This window comes from Mastigoproctus giganteus, chromosome 1, assembly GCF_048544385.1.
Source record: "Mastigoproctus giganteus isolate SK-2022 chromosome 1, ASM4854438v1, whole genome shotgun sequence".
NCBI lineage: Eukaryota > Metazoa > Arthropoda > Arachnida > Uropygi > Thelyphonidae > Mastigoproctus > Mastigoproctus giganteus.
The window spans coordinates 1,155,254-1,175,900 of record NC_143575.1 but is presented as its reverse complement, the minus strand read 5'-3'; the positions used below and the strand labels follow the sequence as shown (position 1 = coordinate 1,175,900).

The window sequence follows — 20,647 nt, the reverse complement described above, 5'->3', positions numbered from 1 at the left end:
GGGTGGGCAAATTTAGCTATAAGTAGAAAATAGGAATAGCTAAAATAGAAAGCCAGGTTCCTTACTAAAAGGTTGGGCTTTACATCCCCATCTAGCCAGTACGTTTGATAACTTTTTGTATACTTTTTATTTTTCTATTTCTACCTTTTTTCCCGTTCGTAAAACTATCAGTGCAATACGAGGGTGATACGAATGTTCCAACTGTCCTCATTCTATCGCTATTTTTCGTCTTTCTTTAACCACTCCTTTATCCCTTTCCCATCCTTAATTTAATATGGAATTTCCACAAAATTCCAACACCAATATATTTTTCCAGATCTACTTAAATTCAAAAACCTTTTTTCCCACTCTGAAAACACTTAATTATATTTTATTTTTGCTTTATCCTTATTTTTACCTTAATTTTTGTATCATTGACACTTAATCCGTTGGGACTATCTTGTCCATACTATAAGAGAATTGTGGGGGGGGGGTGGAATTTCAAATTGATTAATATTATAGTTTTTTATATTTTATAGTTATTTTATTTTGTTTTTACTGTTCCCTTATACTAGTTTATCCACCTTATTTTAATTTCCCCACTTACACATCTGACTTTACTTTACAGGAGAATTCCAGATTCAAGGGAACTTCTTAATCATTTATAATTCCTTTCGGACAGGCTGAGTGTTCAAGAATGACAAACAACACGCACATTAATATATAACATAACATTTTATTTACACTTATATACACAATATAAAAATTAACAATTCTCAAGCACATATTATTATTACTCAAATTTGCCTATGTATTATCAGTTATATATGGCAATTAAATACATTGGTTTTACACTAGAAAGATTATTTCTTTATACACAACAAACTTAATATCTTTACAAAACTGCTATAGCTTCTTCTTCACACATGAACAATAATTACTTAAGAGGATTAGGTACACCCTTTCTCCTATTTAAATCAAATCCTTACCTTATAAATTGATTTAGGAATTTCACTCTTAACTTCCGTTTTAACTAGTACTCCATCTTGTCTTAGGGAATATAATTTCACAACTTTCTTTAATCAAGACAGATAATACATTTGACACCAATTTCAGGACTAATGCTGGTCCCAAGGGTTAGCTACATTCATAAGGCTATTTCTTTCTCTGTATTCTCTACCCTTCCCTTCCAAAATGTATTATACCTATATGTTAGACAATAACTAATAACAAATATCAAATTTCTCTCCTTTGCTTTTCTACATATGTCTAATTATACATTAATCAAAACCCCTACTGATTTATTTCTATATTTATGCATATACAGTATTTATATCTTTGTATATCCTTCCTTTAACATCTTTCTAAACATTATACTAATCTGATATTAGAGTTCCAACAGTCCTTTATTTGTGAGGGAGAATACTATATAACTAGTCACTTACTTAATTTTACGAATCGGATTTCTCCGTTTTGGGGCCTTCAGCTCCTTGTCTGGGAATGGCATCATCGTTTACCAACTGCATTCATCTCAGGACTTCAAGTTTCTCCATGGTCTGTAGTCTGCATCTGGATAGGGCATTATTGTGTCTTTTAGGAATTCATGGGCTCGTCTTCGATACTGCTACTTAACCTTCGGTTCAGCTATTCTGGCGGACTAGGAATTACAACTTTATCTTCTCAGCTCACTTATCTGTGCCTTGCCTTTATCACTGCCACTTTCACAACCTTCCGATTACGGACTAGGCTTATTTTCTCCTTACCAAGGCTCCTACTTTCAGCTTCACAAGGCTGCTTCTTTCGGTTTACCAAGGTACCTCCTTTCACTTACATGTACCTGGCCACTTTCACTGCCTTCCGATGACGGACTAGGTTTATTTTCTCCTTACCAAGGCTCCTACTTTCAGCTTCACAAGGCTGCTTCTTTCGGTTTACCAAGGTTCCTCCTTTCACTTATTTGCACTCTGGCCACTTTCCCTTCCTTCCGATGACGGACTAAGCTATTTCTCTCTACTATATTTCTTCCATGACCAACTACTCGACTGTTCTCTTTTATTATGAAACTCATCTAACCCTTCTTAACCCACTGACTGTACTTAAACTTATCTTACTACTCCATCTTAACTTTGTCAGAACATTCTCAACTAGCTGACAGGACAGGACTTATCTAACCCTACACTACTCCATCTTACCTTGTCAGATCTTTCCTAACTGGCTGACAGGACAGGACAGGACAGGACTTATCTAACCCCACATAACTTATTACTCAATTTTCCCACTAACACTGTCAAAAAAAACCTCACGTCTGTCTTTCCTAACTCATCTCCACAAACCGCCAACAAAAGCCCAACCCTGTGTTCTTTTTAACCCATTTTCACAAAACACTAGCAAAAACTCAACTCAGTAACTTTTAACTCATTCTTTCCCTAACACCGTCTAAAAACTCAACTCTATGTTTTTACTAACCCATTTCCACAAACACCAACGAAATCTCAACTGTGTGTCTTCTGTCTCTCCCCGTTCACTCACTTTTTTGTCATCTCAATTTAGCAACGCCTCCTTATGTCGGGCCTGCCTTTTTTCTGAGTTTACCCAATCTTCTCATTTTTGTCAACTTTCATCATTTCCTATTCGTCCTTTAAAATTTCTCAAGCTGTATATTCAGAGCTCATTTTAATAAATTTCCAAATTTTTCCCAGGCAATCGGCTGCTTTGAAGTTCGCCGTCACCTTCGCCACCCCTCGTTAAACTTAGCAGATTTATTTTACATGCTCTAACGACCTTGCCATCGCCGACAGTCAGACGCAAATACCTGGCCGATATCTCGGTGTAACCGGACAAAGGGATGTCCCACGATGTTCAGTCTTTGTTCTTCAGAGCCATATTTATTCGCACCTGCACGCCAGTAGTGCTGTCACCATTCCCGTTGTTATTGTTTGTTCTTTGCCACGGTGGGAACTGAAATGTATCCCTAATTGCTAATAGCTTACCGCTCCCTTCTCTAATTCAACCTTGTCTAATTTTTAATCCTTGTGAGTGACCTAGAATAATATTTGTGACTGGAAATGTTTACTGTCCTATTTTGCTATTTCCTAAGTTTTATTTTAAATAAATCTCCCTCATTTCTAAAATATTAACATGTACGATTTTTCATCTTACAGAATGTACTAATTTTATTCTTTTTGCTTTTCTGGCTTTATTTCACCTATCTTCCACTGTTATGGATAAGTATAGAAACGAAGTTCGTGATACATAGTCAGGTGTAGTCCCCTGATGAAATACTTGACCATGTATCAATATTTACTTCAGCTGACATCAGACTTTGCATTTTTGCTATCTCTGTTTTCGACTTATAACTAAATTTGCCCACCCATATCTGATGACAGCTCTAGCACCTTTTATTTTACTTTATTTTGTATATTCATCATTTGGTATTAATCATTTTACTTTACAGCTCCCTCACCTCTAATTGGCTTTGCAATTCAGCCCATAATTTTCTTAATTCATAACTTTTAGGATATCAATATTCTTTCGCCTTTTCAAATCTACATTACTTCTTTGTCCACTATCCTTACCCTTCTAGTTCTTGGCACTTTGTGTATTTTTCACTTCCATCTATGCAAATTTTATCAGACTTATCTATTCTTACAAGGCCGCCATAGCCTAGTGGTCAGGCGCGCTGGTGCATAAGTACACATGCCTTGAGTGACCGGGATTCAAACCCGTGATTGCTAAATACGGTGCTGTTTCTTGTATTCAATCTATCTTGCGAACTCCTCTGACCGTTTGGTCGTCCCGGAGTATAAACAGAAAATTTATTTATTTATATTCAAGGTTTGGGCATTGCTAATCTTAATTCAAATTAACTGAAATCAAATTAACTGATTGAAAATGCAAACAGATTATAAAATTCTGTTAATTTCTAGGCCGCCGTAGCCTAGTGGTTAGGTGCGAGGGTGCATAAGTACACGTGCCTTGAGTGACCGGGGTTCAAGCCCGTGACTGCTGAGTACGGTGCTGTTTCTTGTATTCTGTCTCTCTTGTTAACTCCTCTGACTGTTTAGTCGTCCTGGAGTATAAACAGAAAATTTATTTATTATTATTCTATTCAAGTCCTAAAAAAAAAAAAAATGGCTACCTAACAGCGTCATCTCAATTTGAAAGCGTCGTCGAAAGCTCAACAGGTCATTAACCTAAGTATCTGGACTGTATGCCCAATTCTGTCCGATACATAGCTCTTTCATCTTAATACTGAAAGTAGCAAGGCGAAAGAGATCTGGACTGCATGTCCAATTCTGTCCGATACACAGCTCTTTCATCTTAATACTGAAAGTAGCAAGGGGAAAGAGATAGAGAGATTGGACCAAAGTTTCGCTTGGCCTAGAGCTTAAGTTTTCGTTTGATAACAAAATCGAGAATGTTGTTGAGGAAGTACTGTTGGAGCTGACACAATGTTTGAAACGACGAAACATGAACAGTGTGTACGTGTGTTAATTTTCAAAGCAACTAAGGCTGTGAGGAGCCGGTATACTTTTTCTGTAATAGCGTGCAATTTTTGTTTCCTGGATGAAAAATGCACGCTATTATACGAGTTTCTCGGAGATAAACAAAAGTTGCTAAAAGTTGCCTTCGAGGCATGATGTGAACCCAAGCCTTATTGCATGGAATGATTTAGTCGTGATTTAGAATGCACGTGATTTAGACCACTGTGCTAACTGCGAAGGCAAAACATGAGCAGGTTCGTGAAACAATGAGATAGACATTCATGTTTATTGGTTGATTGCCTGTGTAACAGTTGCTAATTACAGCAATCGCGAAATCCTGTGGTTCCTTTTGAAAATCAGGGATATACTTCGGACATAAGTAATAAATTTGTGCGCAAACTCGAGCCGCCGTCAGTGTGTCCTATGATGAAGTTACTGCTGTGGGCTGTATTAGCCTGTCGCGTGCCTCTCGCACTGTCGGGCTGGATGTTTGTATACATTGGCATATGACTATATACTTGAGAAGTTCGCATAGAACAGATTGGCGGTCAGCAATTTAAGAAAAAAAGTAATTTCACTTACCCGTCTTTCCACTGCTTCTGAAATCTCCTTGACATGCGTTCTGCTGCCTTTACACTTCCTTAAATAGTTCTCTAGGAGTGAATTTTCCCCTTTGTTGTGCAACACACGAACACACCACTGGCCTTCAGTTAACTACTGTACTCGGAACAGGAATTCTTCACAGAAAGCCACTCACAACACTCCGTTCACTGTACTCGGCGTATCACAGCTATCCATTCGCAGTTTTGGCCTGTGCTGATGACGTCATTGACAATTCTGGGGAGGGGATGACATGCTGTCCTGTTTGACATGCTTCCTTTGGGATAGGATGCTAATTTATTCAACAGAGATTTTATGCAACTTTCAGCATTGTATATTCTCCAGTCTTCTCTACAAGATGGTTTTTTTTTTTTTTTAATTGCCTCAGTCTGGTTACGTGAAAAATGAGCCGGATTTTAGTGATTCAGTGAAACCGCAAACATATCCGCGTTATATAATGTGACAGGCATGTCAGTGTATATATACGTGCATGTTTCTTACAAAATCAAAATGATTAATTACAGTTATGGTCTTTTAACAGTTAGAACTGAAAGACGGAAGTTCAAGGGGCCAATTTGAATTTGCGTTTCACGTGTACTCTTTCATAATACTTAAATGTTATTTCTCCATTATTATTACCTTTCTCCATTATTATTATTACCTTTCTCCATTATTATTAATTTTACTGTGACGGGTACTGGTACCAGGTATGTTGAGTGATTGCTGTGTCCGGTTACTATGTTATCTTATCTATGTAGTCTTTGTTCATAAAATCAGTTAAAACCTAATGCTCATTAACTCATCTCATCTTGTTCGTTCGCTACCAGAACCATCAGCTCATCCGCCTTTAACGACTCTTTTATTTTAGTTTTTCTTCATTTGATTCTTAGCCTCGCTCTCCCACCTGATAAGTCAGAACTAGGAGAGCTCGTTACCGACCGTGCCCCGTGGAGGCGGATATCTACTATCTAACACATAACTTCATAAAGGTCAATTAACTTCTTGATCATTGTGGTCCTCTTGCATTTACAAACTCCGAACTCTAAAAAGCAACTATATAAATGAAGCACAGTATAAATAAAACTCAAATCGATTTTACATATACAGTTGCGGACAAAAAAACTGCATCACTTGTGAATTTTACAAATAATGTTTTGCACTGCATTGTGGGTTGCAGAAATGTTCGAAATGCATTTGTTAGATGGGATATATATCTCTGTGAATGAAATCCAATAAAAAGACTCCACCTGATATACCTAATTGCCATAAATATCTTCGCTAGGATAAAATGCGTAATTAATTGAAATACGAGAAATCGTGCAAATGGCAATCATGACAACCAAACATACATTTTATTCATTTACGTGTACAAACTGAAATGACAAGTTAATGTAATAGTATTATGTACCGTAAATCAGCAAAATAAGTCCTCAGTATTTTGTTGTTCCTCCTCGAGCTGCAATTACAGCCTTGCAACGATCTGGCCTAGAGTTAATGAACTTGTGGATATACGGTTGCCCAATTTCGTGGTACCACACCCTTACAATGCTCTCCTGCAGCTGAATCTTACTTGGCTTCTTCTGGCCAATTTTGGACGACATTATATACCAGCAATTTTCAATAGGGTTGAAATCTAGACTGTCGCCGGTCCAGTCCAACACTGTATGCCAGCATTTCTGAGGTATGGCTGCACCTTAAGGGAGAAAAACGAGGGAAAACATTGGTGTAAAACTCATCATTAAATTTAAATAGCATAAAACATACCATTTTTTTTTTTTAAATGTGTGGCAAGGTGCTGAGTCCTGTTAAAAAATGCAGTTTTGGACGTCTGTGTGATGATCCCTAATAACCGGTTTCAGGCACTCCTCCAAGACAGCAGTGTAGGTTTCTGCATTCACCTTTCCGTTAATAAACTTAATTCACCCCATCCCTTTGCTTGTTATGCATCCCCAGACCATCTGACCGGCGGGCGTGAAACTTTATAGTCGGTGTTATGCAGTCAGGATGGTATGCCTCCGATTTTCGTCTTCTGACATATCGCTTCTCATCCGAGCCATTCAGGTTGAATTTCGATTCGTCAGAAAAGATGACGGTGTCCCATTGCTCTTTTGTCCACGAAACATGCGTTTTAGCCCAAGCAAGTCGTTTCTTCCTTATTTGTTTTTTTGGTCAACAAAGGCTTCTTCTTGGGCCGATAGGCATGTAGACCACATTCCGAAAGCCGTCTTTGGACAGTTGGTGCACTTATTTCAACACCATCTCAAAGTCCAGTTTTAGATCAGGAGCACTAGCATGGCGATTACGAAGGCAAAGCCGTTTCAAATATCGATCTTGGGAAGGCGTAGTCACTCTCTTACGGCCTGATCCAGGTCTTCTCTTCACATCACCGGTTTCACGCTTTAATTTCAGCATCCGGGATACTGTTGACTATTTTATCAGCGATAGTACGCGTAGAAAGCCCTTCCTGGGACAGAGCAACAGCTACACTTTTTTCTTGGTGTCAACTGAACATATGGAGCCATGCTTACACCTTCGCAAAACAGGATACTAATGAGCGTGTGTCCCTTCTAACGCCGTATTTATATAAACGCCTGATGAAATACCTTGCAATTACTATCTGATACAATAGAAGCATTATCTGACGCAATACCTTTGCTTTGCGACAAACGAAACGACTTTAATCAAACAATATCTTATACATTTCACTACAATTTTTTTTAAGGTGATGCAGTTTTTTTGTCCGCCACTGTAAATAAAATACTGCATAATTATATACAATTAAGAGTGAAAACTGAACAATGAGAATCTGCCACTATATACAAAATACGCAATTTTCAAAAATGAGGATCGAGAGCCCAATCTCACAATCTAATTCTGAATGGATGACTAATTTTTTTCGGAAATCTATCCTGGAACAACTTAAAACCTTCCTCACTCAAGTTACACGAGTGAGGGTCCCAGGGGCTTCGCTCGCAAGGGCACTTAAATTTTTCCTCTGAACCTTTAAATTTATCTTCTCAACTACTAATTTTACCCGTTTCACCGATTTAGGGGATTCACTCCTAACCACCAGACCAGCGAGGATGTAGGGTAAGCTAAACTGTATCAACAATTTAGTAAAAATAATCATAAAAGTGATCACAACAGCATCACGATTCACTAATAAGCGCTTAGATCAGTCGCTCCTAGATTTAGTTTCTGGGGCAAAATCTGGCAGGACATTTTTTTATTATTTTTTTAGGGTTACCCGTAATTAAATACATTAACCCGTATTTGTGTCTGTAAATTGCGTATGTTCTATGGTTGATTTGCCTGTTTTGCTGGACGAAAAAACCCCAGTTACTGGGGAGGAAAACCTTGCTATCTACGCCTGAGACCAACTAACTCAGTCACGGAGTGAAAAAAGCCCATTAAAGTTCCTCAGTAGGAGTGGGGGCACTTTGAACCAAACTGACCAGGGGGGGCGGTCTGTCAATCCTCCCTTCCCCCACCCCACCAACCCTCCCCTCTCCGAGCTCGCGGTCTGCTTCCCCCCTCCCTCCCCTACCCCCGAAACACTTTGAACCAATTTTGTCAGCGGGTGGTCCGTCGACCTACCCCTCACCACTAGGTGGCGCTGCCATCGAAACACTTTGAACAATTTCCAGCGGATGGTCTGGCGACCTTCCCCCTCCCCTACCCCCGAAACATTTTTGAACCGATTTTGTCAGCGGGTGGTCTTCCACCCTCCCGCTCCCTACATACGCCGCCAGGTGGGGCTGCCATAGAAACCCATTTAACCTAGCTGACCATGGGCAGTTTTCCACCCTCCCCCTTCTCACCCCCGCCGCACACTGTTAAAACACGCATAGTGTCTTATGACGTCATAGTCCTTTGAGGTAATTCTTGGAATTCAAAGAGAGGGTTTTGTTCCCCCATGAATTTGAAAGTGTTTTTTTTTATTTTGCTGCTGGATGGTATATTTTTAAAAGAATTTTAAATGAGAAGACTATTTTAAACGTTATTTTTAGGCAATAAATTAAAGTATTCATGAACAAATCAGTGGTATTATTTTAAGTATTCATGTACAAATCAATGGTATTTTTTAAAGTATTCATGAGCAAATCAAAGGTATTATTTGAACATAATTAAAGTATTCATTAACAAATCAATGGTAGTATTTTACCAGTTGAAAGTGATTTTAAATAACTTTTAAGGAAGACACAGAATTATAATAAACGATGTCATTTATTGAACACTGTTAACAAAATTATTTACAAAGGAATCATTATTCTGATAAAATCTTGACACAGCTCTCTTTTCAAGGACAGTCCACAATTCTCCCATTACAAAAAGTATGAAAAGTACTATAAAGGTAAGTATCTTCTGTTCCAGGGTTAGTGTTGTTTTACCTGCAATAAAGAGAACATGTTAGAAGATTATTATAATCCCACTGTGGTGGGGAGCTTTGCTAGTGTTAATGCTTTACAAAAACATACAAAATTACCCAAACATACTGTGAAAGAATGGTTATCGGGACAGCCCACATATGTGAGACACAGACAGCAACGAAGAAATTTTCCTCGTAACCAGATGAAAGTTCCTGGTCTTCACCATACATTTCAATGTGATTTAGCCAGCATGTCAAATCTTGCTAAAGCAAATAATGGTGTTCATTTTCTTCTCGTGTGTATTGATTGCTTTTCACGATATGGCTGGGTAAGACCATTAAAATCTAAACATTCACAAGAAGTAGTTAAAGCTTTCAAATCTATTTTTAAAGAAGAAGAAGAAGTACCATTTAATATTAATAGTGACCAAGGAAAGGAATTTACTAATAAACAAGTGCGTGTATTATTCAAATCTAAAAATATCCACTTTTACACCACTAGAAGTGAAAAGAAAGCTTCTATGGCAGAAAGATTTATTCGAACATTAAAAGAAAAAATTTATAAATGGGTTACATATTCAAAAAATGATAAATATATTCATGTGCTGCAAAAATTAGTGAAAACTTATAATGAAACTGTACACAGATCTATTGGTATGGCCCCTGCAGATGTCACCATGCATAATGAAGAAACAGTTTATGCTAAATTATATAGACCCCATCCAAAAGTTTCGGAACCCAAGTTTAAAATCGGTGACCATGTTGTTCTTAGTGATGATAGCCATAATTTTCGAAAAGCGTTCAGAGGGAATTGGTCTGAGGAGGTGTTTTTCATAGCTCAGGTAATCAAAAGGCACCCTGTAGTATATAAGGTTAAAGGGAGAGATGGTGAGGTGATAGAAGGGACATTTTATGAACATCAGCTACAGAGAGTCCGTTTTGATAACGAGGTACCTGAAAACGTGTATCTGATTGAAAAAATACTTGGGAAGCGTACAGTGCGTGGCCAGAGACAGTTACTTGTGAAGTGGCTTGGATACCCTGCATCCTACAATTCTTGGGTACGAAGCAAAGATGTTTTACCTAACCCTACCAAGTAATGCAAGTATGGACATGTATCCCGATAACACCCAATCACGTTTCAAAGTTCAATTACCCCGGGAAATTAATCTGAGTGGGAAGTGGGTGGTGGCACTTTCTGAAATCCACCTACCAGGAGTGTGGAACAATATCACAAAAGGATACGATGAATTTCATGTACTTCGCGACGATTATGACTCTGAACAAATTTTACATGTGCTTTCTTTAAAGTATAAAGATTATCAACATCTTTTAGATGAGTTGAACAGTGTTCATCCCCTTATTTCATTTACAGTACACACAAAGACTGTTGCAAAATATCAATTTTCAGTGAATGTGCATGGAAAAGGTAAAATACAATTGCCCGAGAAACTAGTAAAATTATTTGGACTTCAAAAAGCAGGTGTACGGGGGAAAGGCTGCCGTGTATTTACAGATACATCTGTTGGTGAGAGTGTATTACCTATCAAAGGTCAAATTTCTTTTGCCCCAAGTGCAAGAGATGTTGTTTTTACTCTTGTTACTGGTGGCAGTTACCAGATGTGTGTGCTTCCCCATGGAAACTATAAATCAATCTCTAGTATTCTTGATGCAATGTTGAGCATTTGCCCGAGTTTAAGTGGAAATGTTAATTCAGACGATACCCTGACTTTACATATACCAGAAAACTTTTCATTAGTGTTTCCACAAGATTCCCCAGGTTTAGGTCTTATGCTTGGTTTTCACCAGATTGGTACTAAATTGAGTGGAGCTGTCAGCGGGAAGTACCCTGCAGATATAAAACGGGGTGTCTCAGCGTATTTTGTTTATTCCAACCTGATTCAGGACCAGATTGTAGGTGATACGTGTGCTCCACTGTTACGTGTTGTTCCCTGTATTGAACAGAACACATTTACATACGAAAACCCAGACTATTACCCCCTTTTGAGACACAGGTTTCACACCGTGTCCATCAGTATTTGTACAGACAGTGGACAGTTTCTAGAGTTCAGAAGTGGGAAGACTTTAGTGAAGCTGCATTTTCGTAAAGATGAGTGAATACATTGATTACTACAAGGTACAAGCGGGAGGCGGTAATGCATTTGCCGGACAACCTTTGCAGCGTGGGTACGGACTTGGTAGCATTTTTCGTTCAGCATTCTCTTTTCTAACCCCACTTTTGAAACCCGCTGCCCGTTTTGTGGGTAAGCATGTTTTAAGAGCAGGTCAAAACGTGATTGGTGATGTTTTGGAGGGGGTGCCCCTCAAACGATCCTTTATAAACAGAGCATCGGAAGTCGGTCAGTCCATTTCAAACAAGGTTCTGAACCAGAAAGGAAGAGGGAAGAAGAGGAAGCGCAGAGATATTTTTTAAACATGGAGCTTATGATGTCAGAACTAGATCTATTTCAAAAACCGGCTATGAACCTATCTATCGAACGTTCATCTTATGTGACTTTTCAACCACTAGGCAGTGTGGATAGTGGAGGCCCCATCGAATTTTTTATTCCCGGTACTTCAGAAGAATATTTAGATTTTGGAAAAACATTTTTACGTCTGAAAGTTCGTGTTACACATAGTGACGGGAAAGAGATAGATGCCACATCTGTGAGTGTGGTGAACAATTTTTTTCATTCCCTTTTCAGTCAGGTCGATCTGTTTTTACAAGATAAATTAATCAATGCATCAGCAGATACTTATCCCTACAGGGCATATTTAGAAAAACTTCTGAATTACGATCGCGGTGCCAAATGTACCCAATTAACAACAGAACTGTATGTGAAAGATGACGTTGCGGATGTCAGTGAAATGTTCACCAAGACAGAATGCGGGATGTGTAAACGACAGGATTCAATTGCAAAATCAAGGAGTGTGGAACTTCTAGGGCGCCTACATCTGGATTTGTGTCACCAGGCAAGATATATCGTTAATAATGTGTCACTACGTATTCGTCTAGTGCGAAGTAACCCAGAATTCTGTTTATTGGCCGTCACCACAGACATGAAATGCAGAGTTCATATTCAGGAAGCAACCCTCTTCGTGCACAAAGTGAGATTAAATCCTAAAGTTCTGTTAGCCCACTTGACTGTGCTTGAAAAAAATCCTATTCACTACCCCATAAACAGGGTGCAAGTCAGCTATTACTCGATTCCTAAAGGTATGAGTGATTCTACAAGAGACAACATCTATCTGGGCGACATTCCTTCTCGATTAGTTATAGGTCTAGTTGCAAGTGAAGCATTCAATGGTTCGTACAGTCGCAATCCATTCAATTTTGCCCACTTCAATTTATGTTATCTGGTAGTGTCAGCTGATGGTATTCAGCACCCAAGTCAACCTCTGACACCTAATTATAAAGAGGGTCATTACACCAGATCATACCTCTCTCTTTTCACATCACTGAACAAGTGGACACGTGATGTGGGTAATGATATTTCATATAAAGAATACCTAGAAGGTAATGTGTTGTATGGATTTGACCTCTCTCCTGACCATAATGCCGTAGGCGAACACATCAATACTCATAGACGAGGAAGTGTACGTATCGAGCTGAAATTTTCTGCTCACCTACCCGAGAACGTTACAGTGGTGTTGTTCGCAGAGTTTGAAAACATCCTGTCGATCACCAGGGATCGCTCGGTACTTCTGGATTATGAACACTGAACAGATTGAACAGATTTTACAGATGGATGTCTACACACGGAAATTTCCATTGGGAGTGTGTGCACGTGATGAACTACCTACACGGATGCTACCAAAACCGTGTCTCCTTGTAGTCAATACAGATCCCTCACATCTACCTGGGCAGCACTGGGTTGCCTTATTTCTACAAGAACAATGTGGCGAATACTTTGACAGCTATGGTCGCAAACCAAAAAAGGACTTTGTGAAATTTTTAACTAAACAATGTAAAAAATGGACGTATAATGCTACTGTTATCCAACACAAGTTGTCTATAGCCTGTGGTTTACACTGTATTTATTTCCTTACACACAGGTGTCGTGGCTTAACCATGCACCAGATTGTTAATGTGTGTTATTCTCCCGATTTGTGGATGAATGATGTTATTGTAACTGTTGACATAACAGAACATTTGTTTCTAAATAAAAATAATTTTAAATAAAAAAAAAAGATGGTTTTTACTTACATTCGAACCCATTTCAGCTTTCTTGCCCTCAACCGCCTTGGGGAGGGTAGGAAAAAAGATGATTTTTTTCTTTTCTTCACAGGAACATCTTCAACAGGTGGGGGTGGTGGCATTTCTTCCGTGTGTACTGATGGTGCAAGCTGTCTTTTTAGACCTAAATAAGTCTGTAAAGTGGTTAAATATTCTCTAACTTTACTTTCAACATCCAAATCTTTCCTTTGAAGAACAGATGACATTTTGTCATCCAAACTTTCAATTTCTTTCTGCTCTGGGGTGTTTAGCAGTGTGAATTTTTTATACAGCTGATTCATTTCCTTATGAGGGATGTGAGCAATGGTACTATTATGCTACCAAGTAGGGGAAACAAAGCACCACCGTGCTGGTGAATAAGTTTTCGCCTTTGTATGAAGGGCACCTGTTTATTTCCTAATAATCTCAAGATTTTCTTTTTCTTGGAGAGCTGTGAATGCTGTTTGCTACTTAGAGGGATATTGCCACAAAGGAGATTTTTACAAATTTCACAAAGAGATGTGATTTGTGCTGGCGTAGTGTGTTTTAAGACAGCTGTGGCTTGTTTTGGAGTGGCTTCAGAAATAAACTTGATGAGGTTTTTGTGCTTTCGGAGTCTAGAAGCCATATGGGTACATAAACAACGTTGGGGGCCTCTTCTGGCAAAATATTACTTCGCAGACGGAGCACCTCAGGTGTGTCCTGTTTAAAATCTAGGAGCAAATAAGAATGTGCTCGACTTGTTGCTTCTTTATAAATGTCAATCAGCACACCCGACCGTCCAGGAAAAACTTGTGTGGCAAGATGAGAAAATTGCCGAGAGTCACGTGGGTTTTTGAAAACTATCAAATAGTGTGCGTTAAGACTGATAGTTCTAAACTGTGTACCCTGACAAAATAAATTTTGTGTTAGCAGAATCACACTTAGACTCCTGTGATGTGACCCTTTTATAAAAATTTCGGCTACTTCGGTATTGTCTTTAGCCTGATGAATTAAATCATCGATAATTAGCAAATTTTCAATACTTGGGTCAAACTGTGGTGGTTTTAACCCGTTTACAAACTCTACTTCTAGGAAACTGCTGAATTTTTGCTGGTACTCTGAATAGCAGTACACGATTCTTTTGGGTGGTGGGGTTATTAATAGGTTTCTATTACGAATGAGGGATAATACAAATGTTGTTTTCCCTGACTGGGTGCCCCCAGAGACAATAGATGTAAACGGATGTACAAACATTTTAAAACTGGTTGTTGTGAGTGGGAGGATATATATATATATATATATATATACCGTGTTTGGGGAACAGGTTAAAAATATTGTGCATATTGATTTGTTCATGAATACTTTAATTTATTGCCTAAAAATAACATGTTGGTTATGAGTACTTAAAAATACCATTGGTTAAAAATATTGTTCATGAATACTTTAATTATATTCAAATAATACCTTTTATTTGCTCATGAATACTTAAAAAAAACCATTGATTTGCTCATGAATACTTAAAAAATACCACTGATTTGCTCATGAATACTTAAAAAATACCATTGATTTGCTCATGAATACTTTAAAAAATACCATAGGTTAAACTACTTTAATTATGTTGAAATAATACCACTGATTTGTTCATGAATACTTTAATTTATTGCCTAAAAATAACGTTTAAAATAGTCTTCTCATTTAAAATTCTTTTAAAAATATACCATCCAGCAGCAAAATAAAAAAAAACACTTTCAAATTCATGGGGGAACAAAACCCTCTCTTTGAATTCCAAGAATTACCTCAAAGGACTATGACGTCATAAGACACTATGCGTGTTTTAACAGTGTGCGGCGGGGGTGAGAAGGGGGAGGGTGGAAAACTGCCCATGGTCAGCTAGGTTAAATGGGTTTCTATGGCAGCCCCACCTGGCGGCGTATGTAGGGAGCGGGAGGGTGGAAGACCACCCGCTGACAAAATCGGTTCAAAATGTTTCGGGGGTAGGGGAGGGGGAAGGTCGCCAGACCATCCGCTGGAAATTGTTCAAAGTGTTTCGATGGCAGCGCCACCTAGTGGTGAGGGGTAGGTCGACGGACCACCCGCTGACAAAATTGGTTCAAAGTGTTTCGGGGGTAGGGGAGGGAGGGGGGAAGCAGACCGCGAGCTCGGAGAGGGGAGGGTTGGTGGGGTGGGGGAAGGGAGGATTGACAGACCGCCCCCCCTGGTCAGTTTGGTTCAAAGTGCCCCCACTCCTACTTTCCTCGCGTCATCGACGGAATTCGAACCCAGGCCTTTTCCACCCAGTGTGGGGAGGACGGTGACGATACCACTGTGCTACCGCGCAGTAATCTGGCAGGACATATGATATCAGAGTCTTAGAGTGCCACCTGGGCAAATATGCCCATATGCACATTTTACTAAAAATTTAAAAACTAACTTTGTCACAATAAATGGCAAAGTAGTCATTTAAAATTTGATTAAAATTTTACTCTGATATTATTCTGATTTTACAAACTTGATCATTAGCCTATTACCGCAGAGGAATAAATTAATATTCTCTGCGGCTCTAGTTACCATCCCTCCCTTGAGGAGGGTGACCTCTACTTTCCAAAGTTTGTCTTCTATTAAAAATCCTATCAATATAATTATTAAATAATCTAAAATTTATTCTATTTTCAAATAGAATACACAATCGATCTTCACTCAATTCAAGAGTCCCTTCAAAAACAAGTCTTAAGTCGGCATAGAGAGGACAATGCAACATGACATGAATTCCAGTTTCCAAGACTCCACACGCACTTAGCCCGGACTCAACCAGACTGAAATCATTTAGCCTGGCCCTCAGCCCATGTCCTGTCAGCACAAAACACGCCTTCAATCCAAATTGCAACCAAGGCTTACTCTTATAATTTATCAGTTCAACGGATGGGAGAAAACGAAAAGTTTCTCGTCCCTTGTCAGAATTCACCCAACGATCTTGCCAAACTCTGACAAGTTCGCTCTCAATCCTTCTCCGTTCAGCCATGTACAATCATCTATCCGGCATGCCTGCACCTTCAAAACACGAGCGAATGCCAAGAAGCTCTTTGTGAATACCTCTCCTCAGACAATAACATAATCCAGAACGGATCACCAAGAGATCCGCCGGCATCTTACCTGAAATTACTTGTACTGCATCAGTTGACACAGTTCGACACACTCGGGTCACACCCAGAAGAGCAAAATCTGGCAGGACATGTGTGTGTATAGGTAGGGTGGCTCCCGGAACGTCCGTTCAAATCCACCTCGTTTCTTTGTACGTTGAACAGACTCTGCAAAACAGGCCAGCGTGTATTAGTGCAATGTTCGTGTAGTTTAATGCATGTTATGTTGTTGTGTTATGCTGACCTCTTGGCTACCCGGAAGCAGCTATCACCAGGAAGGCTGCTTCTAGATACTCGTCCACACCACGGGAAGGTGGGCCAGTTCCAGTAGATGGGACGCATAAAGTCTCAGGTTATGAGACAACAACACTTAAAAAAAAAGAAAAAAAAAAAATCCTCTGGGGGCCCAATCCAGAGCTTTAAAAAAAAAAAAAAAATATATATATATAAATAAAAAGAAAATAAATAAATAAAATAAATAAAAAAATAATAAATAAATAAATAAATAATAATAATAAAATTAAATAAATAAATAAATAATAATAATAAAATTAAATAAATAAATAAATAATAATAATAAAAAAAATCCTCCTCATCATCACCATTAGTCTCTTGGGCATTCTGGACACACTTCAGTAATGTTTTCAACACACTATTTTGGTTTAAGTGTTTAACAGGCGTTTCCTCAGTTCAAAGGCTCCCTTTGCAAAATCCTGGAATAATTGAAATACACTCCTATTAGATAAGAACACTTCTTCCCGACCTAACTCATTTTCAGCAATTATTTCCCTGATTATTTCCCTGACAGTATCATAAATTGTACATACATATAAGATATGGTGCCAACTTTCAACCTCACCACAAAAACAGAGATCTGTATCCGAAAGTCCCAACTGAAATAATTTCGCTTTCATCGAGCCGTGACCTGTTACCAAAAATGATGTTTGTAAACTTGGTGTAAACCAGCTTCGAACTGTTCTGTCACTTAAAAAGGTAACATCAGGAATAAATTTCTTTGTCACTCGACCAGAAGATACAGTATCCCATCTTGTTTGCCACAAGTTAACAATCTCATTTAAACATCTTCTCTTCTCCTTCTTAATGTCAGAATTTATGTCAACTTCTATGCCAACAAGTCTAGTAGATATTTTCTTCTTAATGCCATAGCACAGCCCTCGATAAGCCACGAACAAATCCAAGGGGACTGCCCCAGCCATCACTTGAAGTGCAGTCGTAGCTACAGTTCTACATACCCTTAATATACTGAGAAGCATTGTTCTTTGTAGTGAGTTTAATTTAGCCTGAAATCTAACAAGAGCCACTATGTGAGACTAAACTTCCGCTGCATACGTAACCATAGGCAGAAACACCACCTTATAATACAAAAATAAAGTTTTATTGGACACACCCCAATCTCCTCTTGATACTCTTATAATATAACCGGCAAATTTCCTGATCTTGCTATGTAGATGTGTTATATGCGCATAATAAGACAACTTGTGATCAATAATGAGCCCCAAGTATTTAGTTTCAGAAACCATAGTCAACTGTCTCCCATTTAATTTTATTTGCGGCGGTAGTCCCAAATCAAGTTTTGTTTTAAAAAGCATCATTTTGGTCTTTTGGGGGCTAATGGTAAGCTTAAATCCTTGTGCCCAGGTATTAATATCATTTATTACACGGTTTGCATTTTGCTCCAAATCGTGTCGTGACCGACCTGCCACAATTAATGTGACATCATCAGCAAAAGCTATCACGTGACAATTTACTTGTGGTCGAACCAGCCAGTTCTGTATCACCAAATTCCAAATGGAAGGACCTAATACAGAGCCCTGAGGGCAACCTCGTGTGATTTGTCTTTGAAGGAGAAACTGTTTAGACCTTACAGTCACATATCTCTCAGAAAAATAACTCCTGAACAGACTGTATAACTGCTTAGAACACTCAGCACGACACAGTTGAGAAAGAGCTGCCTCCCACCATACTGAGTCGAACGCACCTTCAAAATCTATATATATATATAGCAAGTTCATATTTTGAATCAGAGTTTGAAATGTATGTATGAAAGTCCAGAAGAGCATCCTCGCATGATTTCCCCGGTGTAAAACCATACTGATTAGGTGTAATCATGTCATGGCGTTCTAACAGTTCTTGTAAACGTATTGCCATTAATCTCTCTAACACTTTCCCCAGATTAGCCAACAAAGCAATTTTACGGTAAGACTTAAGCTCAATTAAAGGTTTCCCAGGCTTCCTAATTAGCCTCAATAAAGCAATCTTCCATTTCAATGGAAACAGTCCTTCCTCTAAGCACTTATTATATAACAAAAGTAACATGTTAGGTATCAACTTAAAAAACCTCACTATAAATGCATTCTCAATCAAATCTATTCCTGGACATTTTGCAAAATTAAGTTTCTTTAACACTCCTGCCAGTTCATCTATTGTAAACGCCATGGTATTACCTCTAGCTACATAATACTGATTTTTTCTCCGCAGTTCGGATTGGCACTATGAGTCTAAGATGGGATCGTCAACCGGGAACAGCCTGGTTAATATTGCATCTACTGAATCCTCCCAGCCAATAGTCTCAGTAGAATCCTCTTGAATTGTATTAAATACCTCCAAACTTCTCAGTTTATCTCTTGACAACTTATATAGCAAACCCCAGGGATCATTTCTCCCCGATTCTTTTACAAACAATCGCCAGGTTTCTCTCTTCCGAGTTGCCATGGTTCTCTTGTAATTATTCTTAAGAGATACGTAATTTTCATGCAATCTAACTACCTCAGAATGACCCCAGTTCCGATGCCGCTGGTACTGTCTCCTAGCTCGATATACAGCCCGTCGTAAGACAGTCAGTTCGTTTGTCCACCATGGGCAGGATTTTAGTTTAATTACCTTCTTCCTACCTGACTTATGTGCCGCTCTTACTATTGAATCCTCTATAGTATTAGCTAAATATATTGCAGATTCACGAACTATCTGTTGTTGTTTATCTGAGGAAAAGTCCCGAACAACAGAAGCTTCATACATGGACCAATCAAACGATTTCAATGAAAACCGAACAATGTGCGGTATCCGATCTTGAGTACCAGTTAAATCCGGCACATTCTTCACATAAAACAATATGGCTCGATGATCACTTGATGTCCAATCAGGCATTACCTTCCAGTTACAAATACAATGTCTAATACCAGAAGTTGTTATAGTTAAATCAATATTAGATTCACCCATTGGTCCACAGACAGTAGATAGTTGATTTGACTTGTTCATTACAAATAAATTATGGCTCGATAAAAACTCTTCCAGCAATAAACCTCTCATGTCAGATGTTGCACTATACCACAATGGAGACTTTGCGTTAGCATAGTCTCCATTGTGGATTAAAATTATTTTTTTATTCAGTTGATTGCAAATTACAATCTCCCCTTGTACGCCGTGTAAGGCTGAGAAGTATATTAACAATGCAGAGGATAAATTTACAAAAATATTTACAGTTTAGCAATAAAGGAAATATGTATATTAATATAAACATTTTGTGCTTCATTGCTGGATGTCTTCGTAGAGGAGCATTCACAACGCTAAAATTTATTAACTTCGTACCCGAATGTCTCGATGACAGCATAACTCAGAATAACTAAAAGACGATGGGTTCCCGCTAGTAGTGTTGCAACTCAGTTGTTTCTTGGTAGATAGCCTTTCTGTAGGCCTTATTGGAGCATAGTTTTTCACAGTTAACCTGAAACCGGTTTAGGGTTTCTATGGTATTTAGTGAGAACATCCTGTTTAAACTTTTCAAGGAGTTTAGATTAGAGCGAAGTAGCTTAATTTGCAGCGTGTACAATTGCCTCTAACTTCATGGGCGAGATTATGCCTG

General features: G+C 38.6%; 2 protein-coding genes across 3 annotated transcripts in view; both read right to left on the bottom strand.

Annotated features, from left to right (window-relative positions):
* The window catches only part of LOC150090485 (murinoglobulin-1-like), a 257,749-nt gene extending 252,560 nt beyond the window's left edge, over nucleotides 1-5,189 (bottom strand). For both annotated transcript variants that reach the window (XM_090371163.1, XM_090371172.1), the window contains exon 1: nucleotides 5,046-5,189. The gene's annotated coding sequence lies outside the window, so the exon portion shown is untranslated. The remainder of the gene's footprint in view (nucleotides 1-5,045) is intronic.
* Nucleotides 5,190-9,360: 4,171 nt separating this feature from the next.
* Nucleotides 9,361-14,830, bottom strand: LOC150090484 (uncharacterized). Its single transcript, XM_090378421.1, has 2 exons — nucleotides 13,640-14,830; nucleotides 9,361-9,454 (listed from the first exon to the last, which is right to left on the bottom strand). The coding sequence occupies exons 1-2, from the start codon at nucleotides 13,948-13,950 to the stop codon at nucleotides 9,451-9,453; spliced, it is 315 nt and encodes a 104-aa protein (XP_090234547.1). The 5' UTR covers nucleotides 13,951-14,830; the 3' UTR covers nucleotides 9,361-9,450.
* Nucleotides 14,831-20,647: the final 5,817 nt, after the last annotated feature.